The sequence below is a fragment of the Capricornis sumatraensis genome, chromosome 7 (assembly GCF_032405125.1).
Source record: "Capricornis sumatraensis isolate serow.1 chromosome 7, serow.2, whole genome shotgun sequence".
Lineage (NCBI taxonomy): Eukaryota > Metazoa > Chordata > Mammalia > Artiodactyla > Bovidae > Capricornis > Capricornis sumatraensis.
Window position 1 is genome coordinate 57,930,769 of NC_091075.1, and position 13,482 is coordinate 57,944,250.

Genomic DNA, 13,482 nt, shown 5'->3' on the forward strand with positions numbered 1-13,482 from the left:
AAGGAACTCTTAAAATTTGCTCGTATACAGCAACAGTGCAAGGGGCATCCATGCCAGGTCCTGTTTACATGATCTCTTCAATGCAGGGTAAGGTCCTCTCAGCAGCCACCTGCAAAGAACCGAAGTGTAGTGGATGGCTTGGTACTGCGCTTGGTTCACTGACACCATGGGAACAGTGGCCCGCGCCATTATTCATGTGTGTTGGCTGAACACTAATCTTGGGAAACGCTTAGTCACTAGATTATTTTCTTAACAAGCAGTTTCTCATGAACAAGGTCTGGTCAACAGTAAACTAGAATGAATCTCAACCTGACCTGCTTGGCTTTTAGGACATGTTAATTCTTTGCCTCTTTTTAAAACCTCAGTGTTGTTTGATAGGCAGCCACTAAAATAAATCCTCCCCCTTTTCAACTTATTTTCTTTTCCCTAAGGTTGGACCCTATGTAAACCTAAAAACATATGATAACTTTATATACAAGGTTTCTCAAAGTGCAAAATGTGTTACATATAGTTTCATAGGCTTCATTTACACACAGCATTTTATACAATACAGTATATTTTGCAATTTCTGTTCATAAATTTACAGCACTTAACAGACACCTACAGTTGACCCTTGATCAATGTGGGTTTTGAACTGCATGGGTCCACTTATATGTGGATATTTTAAAAAGGTGAATCCTACAGCACTACATGATCCACAATCAGTTGAACCTACAAATGCAGAGGAATTTCAGATAGGGGGGCTGACTATAAATTATACACAGATCAACACACTAACCCCCGCCCCATGTTGTTCAGGGGTCAACTGTACTTCAAAAGGTTGGCCACTCAAAGTAACCCAATGCCTTCCTACGCAAGGTTAACAGAGCTGCACTGTACAAGCTTTGTTCAGACCACAACACTGAATCTTACACTTATCACATATATACATACATATTAATAGTTTAAAATGCTCTTTAAATGGTTAAGGATAGCTAAACACATCTCTCCTAGCATAAAATACAGTTTGGTTTCAGACACTGTACACAATATTTAAAAAAATAATTTGTAGGACAAGTCATTTTATTTCCTTCTGCACCACTTGCTCAGCCTGTAACTCTTTTGGAAGCGTTCTTGATCGTTGGAGAACCACACTAAGCTCTTCGATGACCTTTGGCGGTAACTTATTATTGCAGTCCAAGGTATCTTTGCCATTCCTGTCCTCAGTCTTCCTCAGTGTCTTTAGGCCTTTATGGCCTTTCTGTCGCCCTGGAAAGACCTCAGCCTCTGTGTCCTCCAGACAGTTGAAACTCCGGTGTTTTTTGGTTCGATTTCGAAGTTTCTCGTCCTTGTGCTCCAGGCACTGGGCCACGATGGAGGCTTTCTCCTTTAAGGTGCCATCTCCACCTTGGTCACGCTTTGCACCGAGCCGCAGCCTTTCGAGTTCTGCTTTTGCACTCTTAAAATAAAACAAAACATGTCAGAGGGAAGCAAGATCTGGCCTACTCTGCTTAAAGAATACATGGCACGTAGAAGTTGATGCTTCTTTTATTAGAGTTTATTTCTATGACTTAGGTTCTAACTTGACTTTGGCATTAGCAGCAGGTCTGAATTTATAGACGGATCTGAGAGCTACAAAACCAACTGAAATGGAGATCATGGAAATTCATTTTAACAAGCATTTAACATACCACTTCAAAGATGTCTTTCAAGCTAGTTATTCAAATTGACTCCCATTTTAAACTTGCCTCTTTCAATTCACTGCTGCTCGGATGTGTCACATGTTCATGCATCTATAATCCTACAGTGTTGTACCCGAAATACAGAGGAAAACGGGGGTCTCTGTGGCCATAAGTCCAGGAAATACACTTTGTAATAGATCCCTCTTTGAGATTCACAATACATATTAAAGAAGCTGAGAAATACTTCATCAGAAAAACCTGTTCAACTTAATTTTTTTCCTCCTCCAAAAATATTTGACTAGTGCAATCTTTTCCCCATATAATGTCTATTAGAATCCTACAGATATTTGTGGAAACACTGAAAGAAATATATAGTTGTGTATTAAAACCCACAGGTGTACTTTCATAACCGGTGTCAATGGCATCTTGTGACTGGGCAAATATTGACATTCAGAACTCTCATTAGATTCTCAAAGGGGATTACAACCTAACAAATGTTAAGATAAAAGAATGAACAACAGAGAAGCAAGCATCTTGTTGGTATGGAGCCACAGCGAAAGGCTATCCAAAAAACTGAGTTGGGGGAAGTGGGAAGGCATAAGTCATTTTTCTTTTCACAAGCAAGAGTTGAAGGAATTTCTTCAAAATTTCCTCATAAAAACTGCAAAGCACAAAGAAATCCAAGGAAAGTTTCTTATTATAAATGTTTGAGAGAAAGATGAAATGAAAATGGTGATGTAGCGTGAAGAATGGGACTGTTTTGCAGATGGCAAGTAGAAGTATGTGTGCTTACCCATTCTTAGGAAAACACCAAAAAACTAACTGAACAACAATCGACAAAAACACACACACACACTGGAACTTTTAAAAGATATCTACATCCAAAGACAAAAAGCCACAATGAGATGGTAGGAAGAGTATAATCATGATAAAATCAAATTTCATATCTACTGGGTGGGTGACCTACAAACAGGAAAATAACTATACTGCAGAAGTTCTCCCACAGCAGTAAAAGTCCTGAGCTTCACATGAGGCTTTCCAACCAAGGGGTCTGTCTATGGGAAGAGGAGCCCCCAAAGGATCTGGCTTGAAAGGCAACATGTTCTTGGGTTGGAAGAATCAATATTGTTAAAATGACTATACTACCCAAAGCACTGCTATACTTATATAACCGGTATAGCATAGGGAACTCGGGCCAATATTCTGTAATAACCTAAATGGGAAAATAATTTGAGAAAGAATAGATACATATATATGTATGGCTGACTCACTTTGCTGTACACCTGAAACACAATATTGTTAATCAACTGTACTCCAATATAAAATAAATACTGCTTTGAAAATAATGAAACTAAGTAGCATAAATAGGATGCCCAATGTTCAAAGGGCAATACCTCATCTCTTTATTTTACTCCGTAGTGCTCTTTCTAGTATACTAGATAAGCTATTCATACCTCTTGTGATTATTTGAATGCTGATAGAAACTCAACACAGTGCAAGGAGGGTTTTGTTTTTAGCTTTTGTTTGTTCACTGATGAGTGAACTTATCACAGTGCCTGCAGATGGGAAATTACCAATAAATATTTTCTGAATAAGGGATGAAGAAAGGTTAAAAAAATTCAAATGTATAATATTTTATCATATTGTTTTATCTTCCTAAATTCCAGCAGATTGGGACATAGTTTTACAATTTGAAATTTTCTGATAAGCTCATGATTATATATCTCAGAGAAATACTTCTACTCTAAACCTGATAAGAAGAAATATTTAGTTGTTTAGTATCTAGCTTAATTCTAAAGTTTCATTAGAATGTGTTAGAATGGCTACACAGCCATGTGAATGTAATTAATGAATTGTGCATATAAACAGGTTAATATGGAAAATGTATTTTATCACAGTACAAAAAGAAAAATAAGAAAGGATTAGTAAAAATAATGGCCATTTAAACATAAGGATGTGATGGGGAGTTTATAAATCAATATGAATCTTAAAAAAGTTTCACTTGGTATCTTCAGTTCAGGTAGGTTGAGTCTCTCAGTCGTGTCCAACTCTTTGTGATCCTATAAACTGCAGCACGCCAGGTCTCCCTGTCCATCACCAACTCCTGGAGTTTACCCAAACCCATGTCCATTGAGTCGGTGATGCCATCCAACCATCTCATCTTCTGTTGTCCCATTCTCCTCCTGTCCCCAATCCCTCCGAGCACCAGGGTCTTTTCCAATGAGTCAGCCCTTTGCATCAGGTGGCCAAAGTACTTGAGTTTCAGCTTTAGCATCATTCCCAGGGTTGATCTCCTTCAGAATGGACTGGTTGGATCTCCTTGCAGTCCAAGAGACTCTTAAGAGTCTTCTCCAACACCACACTTCAAAAGCATCAATTCTTCGGCACTCAGCTTTCTTCACAGTTCAACTCTCACATCTATACGTGACCACTGGAAAAATCATAGCCTTGACTAGACGGACCTTTGTTGGCAAAGTAATGTCTCTGCTTTTCAATATGCTGTCTAGGTTAGTCATAACTTTCCTTCCAAGGAGTAAGCATCTTTTAATTTCATGGCTGCAGTCACAATCTGCAGGCATTTTGGAGCCCCCTGAAATAAAGTCTGACACAGTTTCCACTGTTTCCCCATCTATTTGCCATGAAGTCATGGGACCAGATGTCATGATCTTAATTTTCTGAATGCTGGCAACTTTTTCACTCTCCTCTTTCACTTTCATCAAGAGGCTTTTTAGTTCTTCACTTTCTGCCATAAGGGTGGTGTCATCTGTCTATCTGAGGTTATTGATATTTCTCCTGGCAATCCTGATTCCAGCTTGTGTTTCTTCCAGCCCAGCATTTCTCATGATGCACTCTGCATATAAGTTAAATAAGCAGGGTGACAATATACAGCCTTGACATACTCCTTTCCCAATTTGGAACCAGTCTGTTGTTCCATGTCCAATTCTAACTGTTGCTTCCTGACCTGCATACATGTTTCTCAAGAGGCAGGTCAGGTGGTCTGGTATTCCCATCCTCTTGCAGAATTTTCCACATTTATTGTGATACACACAGTCAAAGGCTTTGGCATAGTCAATAAAGCAGAAATAGATGTTTTTCTGGAACTCTCTTGCTTTTTTGATGATCTAGTAGATGTTGGCAATTTGATTTCTGGTTCCTCTGCCTTTTCTAAAACTAGCTTGAACATCTGGAAGTTCAAGGTTCATGTATTGCTGAAGCCTGGCGTGGAGAATTTTAAGCATTACTTTACTAGCATGTGAGATGAGTGCAACTGTGTGGTACTTTGAGCATTCTTTGGCATTGCCTTTCTTTGGGATTGGAATGAAAACTGACCTTTTCCAGTCCTGTGGCCACTGCTGAGTTCAAGGATCAATATGGAGTGGTTTTATAGATCATGATGACATTTCTTTTTTCAGCTATTGGCAGAAAGACATGGGGACTCTGGTGTAGTAAGTATGGCCTTCTCAGGTGGCACTAGTGGTGAAGAACCCGCTTGCAAATGCAGGAGTCATAAGAGATATGGGTTCAACCCCTGGGTAGGGAAAATCCCCTGGAGGAGGGTATGGCAACCCACTCCAGTATTTTTGCCTGGAGAATCCCCATGGACAGAGGAGGTCTTGCGGGCTATCGTCCATAGGACTGCATTGTCAGAAACGACTGAAGTGACTTAGCACACACTAGTCATCTAGTCTCTTCAATACAATCATCCTGTTTTGTATCATTTTTACTTTTATACTTTCCCCTATACTACCTTATTGAAATTTCCATTGTGCTATCAGGTACCTCAATTCTATGACTAACTTCATTCATTCATTCATTCATTCGCTCAGTCGTGTCCGACTCTGAGACCCCATGAGTTGCAGCATGCCAGGCCTCCCTGTCCATCACTATCTCCCGGAGTTCACTCAGACTCACGTCCATCGAGTCAGTGATGCCATCCAGCCATCTCATCCTGGGTCATCCCCTTCTCCTCCTGCCCCCAATCCCTCCCACCATCAGAGTCTTTTCCAGTGAGTCAACTCTTCGCATGAGGTGGCCAAAGTAGTGGAGCTTCAGCTTTAGCATCATTCCTTCCAAAGAAATCCCAGGGTTGATGATCTTCAGAATGGACTGGTTGGATCTCCTTGCAGTCCAAGGGACTCTTAAGAGCCTTCTCCAACACCACAGTTCAAATGCATCAATTCTTCGGCACTCAGCCTTCTTCACAGTCCAACTCTCACATCCATACATGACCACAGGTAAAACCATAGCCTTGACTAGACGGAACTTAGTCAGCAAAGTAATGTCTCTGCTTTTGAATATGCTGTCTAGGTTGGTCATAACTTTTCTTCCAAGGAGTAAGCGTCTTTTAATTTCATGGCTGCAGTCACCATCTGCAGTGATTCTGGAGCCCCCAAAAATAAAGTCTGACACTGTTTCTACTGTTTCCCCATCTATTTCCCATGAAGTGATGGGACCAGATGCCATGATCTTCGTTTTCTGAATGTTGAGCTTTAAGCCAACTTTTTCACTCTCCTCTTTTACTTTTATCAAGAGCCTTTTTAGCTCCTCTTCACTTTGTGATGTCATCTGCATATCTGAGGTTATTGATATTTCTCCCAGCAATCTTGATTCCAGCTTGTGTTTCTTCCAGTCCAGCATTTCTCACGATGTACTCTGCATATAAGTTAAATAAGCAGGGTGACAATATACAGCCTTGACGTACTCCTTTTCCTATTTGGAACCAGTCTGTTGTTCCATGTCCAGCTCTAACTGTTGCTTCCTGACCTGCATACAGATTTCTCAAGAGGCAGGTTAGGCGGTCTGGTATTCCCATCTCTTTCAGAATTTTCCACAGTTTATTGTGATCCACACAGTCAAAGGCTTTGGCATAGTCAATAAAGCAGAAATAGATGTTTTTCTGGAACTCTCTTTACTCCTAACTTCTTTACTCCTCAATATCTCTTGACTCTTTCCTGTTGGTGTAACTTAAGTCCCTCTCATTCTTGAGCATACCAATTTAGCATACACACATGCATTAATACATATACTCCTAAAATTTCAAGTAAAACTATGATATTAAACTAAATAACATAACCATATATGAAGGTGGGGAGGGGTGGTGAAGTGAATTGATAAAAATCAAGAGGATGTGAAAGTGATGCTTTGTATGATTATATGGTATGTGGAGTGCCTTGTATGTTGTGGGAAAGCCAAGGGCATTGATACCGTGGGGAAAAAAAGGCATCCATATATGCTTCACTGTCCTTAAGGTATTAATAATTCAAAAAGAAAGATTGATAAGCTATGGAATTAGGAAAGCAGAGGTGGCTTGGTCCAGAGGATGCCAGTTTGTGTCAGAGAAAACTGAAAATGAGGATCTGAAATGGAGTTCATATCTACGCAGAGAGAATACTACCCTGTGAAGTAAGGGCTTTTTATTATCCCTAGGAGCTTACAGATAAAAGCTGAGCACAATGTACACAGTAAGTTAAGAAGGTACCCGAGAAGAAGTAGGAGGGCCATAGGTATCATTTAGCTTGTGTGTTCTTAAGCACTGTTTGCCTCTTCATGTATGATTTGTCAAAAACTTACTTCCTCTTGCTTATTCACTAGCTCAATACTAATTTACTCAATTAAGTTTAGAAGTCATTTCCTCCAGGAAGCCTTCCTTGCTTGGAGGAGGTATTCTCATACAACTTTTAAATGAACGTCTTAAAAGCAAGACAGCTCATGAAATGGGAAGTCACCAAATGCACCAATCTGTCAACAATTTCTTTGAGAAGCAATTTTCTTACCATATCCATTGACTTACTTTAAGCTAGCTAGTAATATTTGATTGTATTAAGCTAGCTACTATTATTGTCATTTATTAATATACTTACATATTTACTTCAGTTCAGTAAAAAATACTTTATTTGGTTTGTGTGAAAACTTGCAATTTTAATTTTTCTTTTTTTAAACTTTAATGGTTTTTAGTGAAAAACATTACCAAATAAAACATTATTTATCACTGAAAAACATCAAACATTTAAAATTTTTCTTTGTCAAATTTGTTGAATTCCCACACTTATGAAAAAGCTTGGTTTAGTTTACTAACAAATTTTCTAGAAATTAATATTTCATAAAATTGTTTTCAGAGCCTTTGAAATCAATTTGTTTATAGTTTTTGTTCATCAGTTTTCTGATCTCAGCAATGTTAAAAAAGTTGCCTCTGAAATTCTGGATTTGAGTTTAAGATGCAGAGTACATCATGAGAAACGCTGGACTGGAAGAAACACAAGCTGGAATCAAGATTGCCGGGAGAAATATCAATCACCTCAGATATGCAGATGACACCACCCTTATGGCAGAAAGTGAAAAGGAACTAAAAAGCCTCTTGATGAAAGTGAAAGAGGAGAGTGAAAAAGTTGGCCTAAAGCTCATCAACATTCAGAAAACAAAGATCATGGCATCTGGTCCCATCACTTCATGGGAAATAGATGGGGAAACAGTAGAAACAGTGTCAGACTTTATTTTGGGGGGCTCCAGAATCACTGCAGATGGTGACTGCAGCCATGAAATTAAAAGACGCTTACTCCTTGGAAGAAAAGTTATGACCAACCTAGACAGCATATTCAAAAGCAGAGACATTACTTTGCCGACTAAGTTCCGTCTAGTCAAGGCTATGGTTTTACCTGTGGTCATGTATGGATGTGAGAGTTGGACTGTGAAGAAGGCTGAGCGCCGAAGAATTGATGCTTTTGAAGTGTGGTGTTGGAGAAGACTCTTAAGAGTCCCTTGCACTGCAAGGAGATCCAACCAGTCCATTCTGAAGGAGATCAACCCTGGGATTTCTCTGGAAGGAATGATGCTAAAGCTGAAACTCCAGTACTTTGGCCACCTCATGAGACGAGTTGACTCATTGGAAAAAACTCTGATGGTGGGAGGGATTGGGGGCAGGAGGAGAAGGGGACAACCCAGGATGAGATGGCTGGATGGCATCACGGATTCGATGGATGTGAGTCTGAGTGAACTCCAGGAGATGGTGATGGACAGGGAGGCCTGGCATGCTGCAATTCATGGGGTCGCAAAGAGTCGGACATGACTGAGTGACTGAACTGAACAAACTATTGTATATTCAGTCATCTCAATTCTATACTGGAAACTGGTTAACGTACTTTGATCCTAAAATTTACTTTTGCTTTGCTCCATAATTGATCCTGAGGCAATGTCAGGAGAAGCTAGGGTCACAGCAGGGCATATCTATTCCCTGCATTTCTATGTCCCCTAAGCTGGGTTCCCAAACATGACTCTTAAAATGAAGATTCTAGATTATCTGGGGAATCCACAGTTCTGCAAAGCAGTTTATTATAAGGAAGAAAAACTTGTAAGTGCAAAATGGCAGAAGGGACAAGCTCCTGAGTTCTTGCTGTCTTATTCTTCTCTTTGATTACATCAGCACAGAAGGCAACAAAGGAAATAAACCATTATTTTCAAAGCTTTTATCTTTTAGAGAAAAGGGACACTACAGTGGGATAAATGTTTAAGGAAAGATAGTCATGGAAAAACACTTTTTAAAAGTCTGACCACTAAATTAAAATGGCTTTTGTCTCTCAAAAGTTATTCCTGTTATACCTGAAACTTACACAACTTTGTAAATCAACTATATTGCGATAAAACTTTTAAAAAAGTTATTCTTGTTTAGAAAGCAAGAAACTCACATCTTAATGCCAAATCTGGGCTCTAAGAAGAAACAACTGTTGCGTGCTTTTCTTTTTGTTTTGAAGGACTCATTTAATGCACTGAAATGCACATTAGTTGCAAACTGCCTAATGAGTTTTGAGATTTACAGCCTGTGTCTTTGTCTGAATCAAGACCAATGCTACTTAGGTTCACCCTACCCTTCAAAGTGAGAAGGAAAACACAGTTTTCATGAAAGATGCCAAATCTTCTTTATTGATGCTCAAAGATCATCCTGCCATTCCTTAAATTAACTGAGTTAATGGGTTCCCAAACCACTGGAATTTGATTGTGTTACTGGTAAGTCTTGTTACCATGGCTCCTGACATATTCTGCCCTGCGCTTATTGTAAGGAGGTTACAAGTGTACTTGTAAGGCTAATTTGAGACTGATTTTTACCACCAGAAACTTTTGTATACATATTTAATATTCTTGGCCACTTTAGGGATTAAAAAAAAGCTAAGTGGTATCATGCAATGATGCATATTTGAGTGATCAATAATATTGTTAAAATTACTTTTATTTAAGTTAACAAAATATAAAACTTCAAAGAGTGGCTTAGGATTATTCATACAGTTTCTTGATGGATGTGATTTTTACAGTTTTACTATTTTTACTGCACTCTTCCAAGTGATTATTACTGTGCTCTTGAAACCAATGAGGTAACTGATGCATTTAACCACATTAAGACATAAGAAAACAAATGTTATTATGACTAATGTAAAAACAAACATCCTAATCTTACCTCAGTCTCTCTCCGGGCTTGGGTTGCATTTCTGTCATGCTGGATGGGAATCAGAGGCAAACCTCCAATTTTGGGATTTTTGGTTATAGAACGTTTTCGTTCCTTTCCAGCTGGTGGCCATATATCATTTTCATGCTGTGGAAACACAATTTCTTGCTGTGGGTGTGTGACTTTATTATGTGGTCCACCAAGTTTACAGTCACTGGGCTCCTTTCCCATCTATCCAAGTCAGGTGATCCGCTTTTCACGAGAAGGTTGTTTGTAATTATGATGTTGATTCTTGTGGTAGCACCGCTTGAGGATGTAAAACTCTTAAGTGAACTGAGCTTTGAGGTCTCAGTTCAATTTCTAAGCTTCAGAAATATGCCTTCTGTACTCCTTATCAAACCAAAAGGGGGAAAATATCTACAGAAACCAGTAAATCTCTTTGTAGAAGAAAAATAATATACCTCTCTACATTTCTAGGCCCTGTAATCAAAATAGCTACACATTCATTTTCTCTTACCACTGAAGATAACTTTTAGTGTCAAAATAATTTGACATTATATATACCCTCAAGTCAACCTAAGGCATGGCTAGCAGAAAAATTATCTTTATTTTATGACCTTTCGAAAAATGTTTCGTTTTCACCTAATTGAATTCCAAAGAAATGTTACCTTGTACACAAACATTTCTACTGAAAATCATTTTACAACAGAGCGTGTATTTGTGCTCAACTTGTTGACTACATATTCTGGCCAGTGAGCAATTATAGATATGACTGGAAAAAAGGTAATTTTGCAAAGGGGGGAAATACCCATGGGTAAAAATATAAGCTCTTGAATGATAAATCCTTAAATACCCATGGGTAAAAATATAAGCTCTTGAATGATAAATCCTTAAGATATACATATAAAAGAAAAATCGTTTAAAGACTTTTATACTCCTCAGGGTAGATTAATTTTTCAGAAGCTAGGAGAAACAAATCGATTTTCAGACAGCATTCTATGAAAGAAATACAAAATATCAACCACACACAATGAGAAGTTTACAGATGTTATGATGAAAACCATCTGGTAAACTATATCGCTAAATGCCTACTCATTCTTTTCCTCTACTAAAGACTGAACAGAGTCATATTCTTATGTTGCAATTAGTATTTTAATGTCCTGTTTTATAGCAAAAGAACTATTTCAACAAACTTTATACTCACTATAAAACAGCAGCTAAGCTATATTGAAGGGCATACTGCTACACTTTGTGCTTACCAATATACAGGTATTATCTCATTTCATCCTTAGGGATCCTACAGTGTATGTCCTGTTATTAGTAGAGTTATTGCCTAGGCATCAAATCTACCCTTGAGTTTCAGTGGGGTGCTTACTTTGGTTCAGCAAATCTGCAATGGTTATGCAATATTTCAATCAGAAAGTTACAAGTTTCATATTTTTATATCACAGTCTTAAACTCAGTAAAATAACTCATATTACAGAACTCGGACATTCCCAACATGTAAAGCTGGAAACAAACTGATGGGAAGGAATCAGGTAACCCTATGTAGGTAAAAGCCTAGGCTTTTACTCACTGGTGTATAGTATATATATTAAATGGTATTATTGCAAGAAATCTAAGAGCAAATGTAGTTTCTAAACACACTATTTTTTCTGACATTATATATATATATAAAAAATACTGTAAATACTGGCTAATTAGTTCTCACTGGATTTATCCAAGAGGTAGCAATATTTTTCCCACCACAAATCTTAAGACATAAGTAATATGTTCTGATATCATTTATAGTTATGTGTGAAGTGAAGTGAAATCACTCAGTCATGTCCGACTCTCTGCGACCCCATGGACTGTAGCCTACCCGGCTCCTCAGTCCACAGAATTTTCAAGGCAAGAGTACTGGAGTGGGTTGCCATTTCCTTCTCCAGGATAAGTGACTTCAAAAAATCATACTGCATGGAGCATATAGATGAGGATCTTATTATTATAACCAGTGATCACACCCTCAAATCTTCGTTCCTGCCTCTCACTTCCTTTTTCTAATTTTCCCCCACAGCTTTACTGAGGTATAACTGACAAATAAAAGATGTTTAAAGTGTATGGCATGATGACTACATACATACACTGTGAAAGGGTTTCCCTCATCGAGTTAATCAACATATTGATCACCTCACATATGTATTTACCCCTCCCCACCAGTGCCTTTTTGGTTAGAATATTTGAGTTCTATTCTCTTAGAAAATTTAAATTTTATAATACAGTGTTATGAACTGCACTCACCATGTCACCTATTAGATCCTCAGATTTTATTCATCATGTATCCAAAAGTATCTACCTTTTCACCAACCTCTTACTCCTGCCCCCCACATCCCCTGGAAACCACTGTCATATTCTATGAGTTTGACTTTTATGTGGAATACCATTGCAGTAATTGTCTGGCTTAATTCATTTAGCATAATGCCTTCCAGGTTCATTCATCTTGTCCCAAATGATAGACTTCCTTTTTAGAGCTGAATAATATTCCACTGTATATATGTATGAATACACATTTTCATTATCCATTCATCCATCCATAGGTTATTCCCATACTATGCCTATGGTGAGTAATGCTGCCATTAACAAGGTTCTGCCTCTCAATTTCTGATCTTGACATCTTTCCAGATAACTTAGTTTAGCTTCGTTCACTCTGAATATACCTTAGACTTCTTGAGACTGTCTATCCATTCTGCTTTTCACATTTTCCCCACTTCTTTCACAGTCTGGCTTAGATTTCAAGGTCATTCAGTATACTCACCACCTTATAAATCAAGGCTAGGCTGCTTCTCCTACCACACTTGCCTGATAAAACCCCAAGCATAGTAAAACCCAATTCTACTTATTCTGTGGGTACCTCCAAATTAATGGAGGCAAAAAAAAAAGAATCGATCAGTCTGGAGATTCATCTCAGTTTAATTTATCCTAAAATTTCAAATGAGCCTTCAGCACTCCCTGGACATTCTCCTATAGTACAACTAGCTTCCTCACTCTCTGAAGGGAATTTCTCACCTTTCATTCTGTCTCTGTACATGTAATATCCCTCCCAGACTCACATGTGGTGACCTCACTGATATAATTGAAAAATTAGTAGTAGTCATTCAATTTCATTTTCTCACCATGAGACGTGCCAATCTCTCTGCATCTCTAGCCATATAAACAAGGCTTCCTTCTCTTCCAATAACTATTTGCTTTGAATATAAATAACTCTTCCCCAGTCATATCTATAATTGCATAGTGGGTCAGAATATGTAGTCAACAATCCGAGAACAAACATGTCACACACTCTGTTGTATAATGAATTTTTTCTGCAATGATGAACACATGCAGTTGCTCACATTGCTTCACATCTGCTCA

The 13,482-nt window shown here is 38.3% G+C and overlaps 1 protein-coding gene across 1 annotated transcript in view; it reads right to left on the reverse strand.

Moving 5' to 3' along the window:
• Positions 1-1,057: 1,057 nt before the first annotated feature.
• The window catches only part of ARAP2 (ArfGAP with RhoGAP domain, ankyrin repeat and PH domain 2), a 180,478-nt gene continuing 168,053 nt past the window's right edge, over positions 1,058-13,482 (reverse strand). The window contains exons 31-32 of the mRNA XM_068974940.1: positions 10,105-10,239; positions 1,058-1,438 (exon numbers count right to left, since the gene is read on the reverse strand). Coding sequence (XP_068831041.1) covers positions 1,058-1,438; positions 10,105-10,239 — 516 coding nt within the window. The remainder of the gene's footprint in view (positions 1,439-10,104; positions 10,240-13,482) is intronic.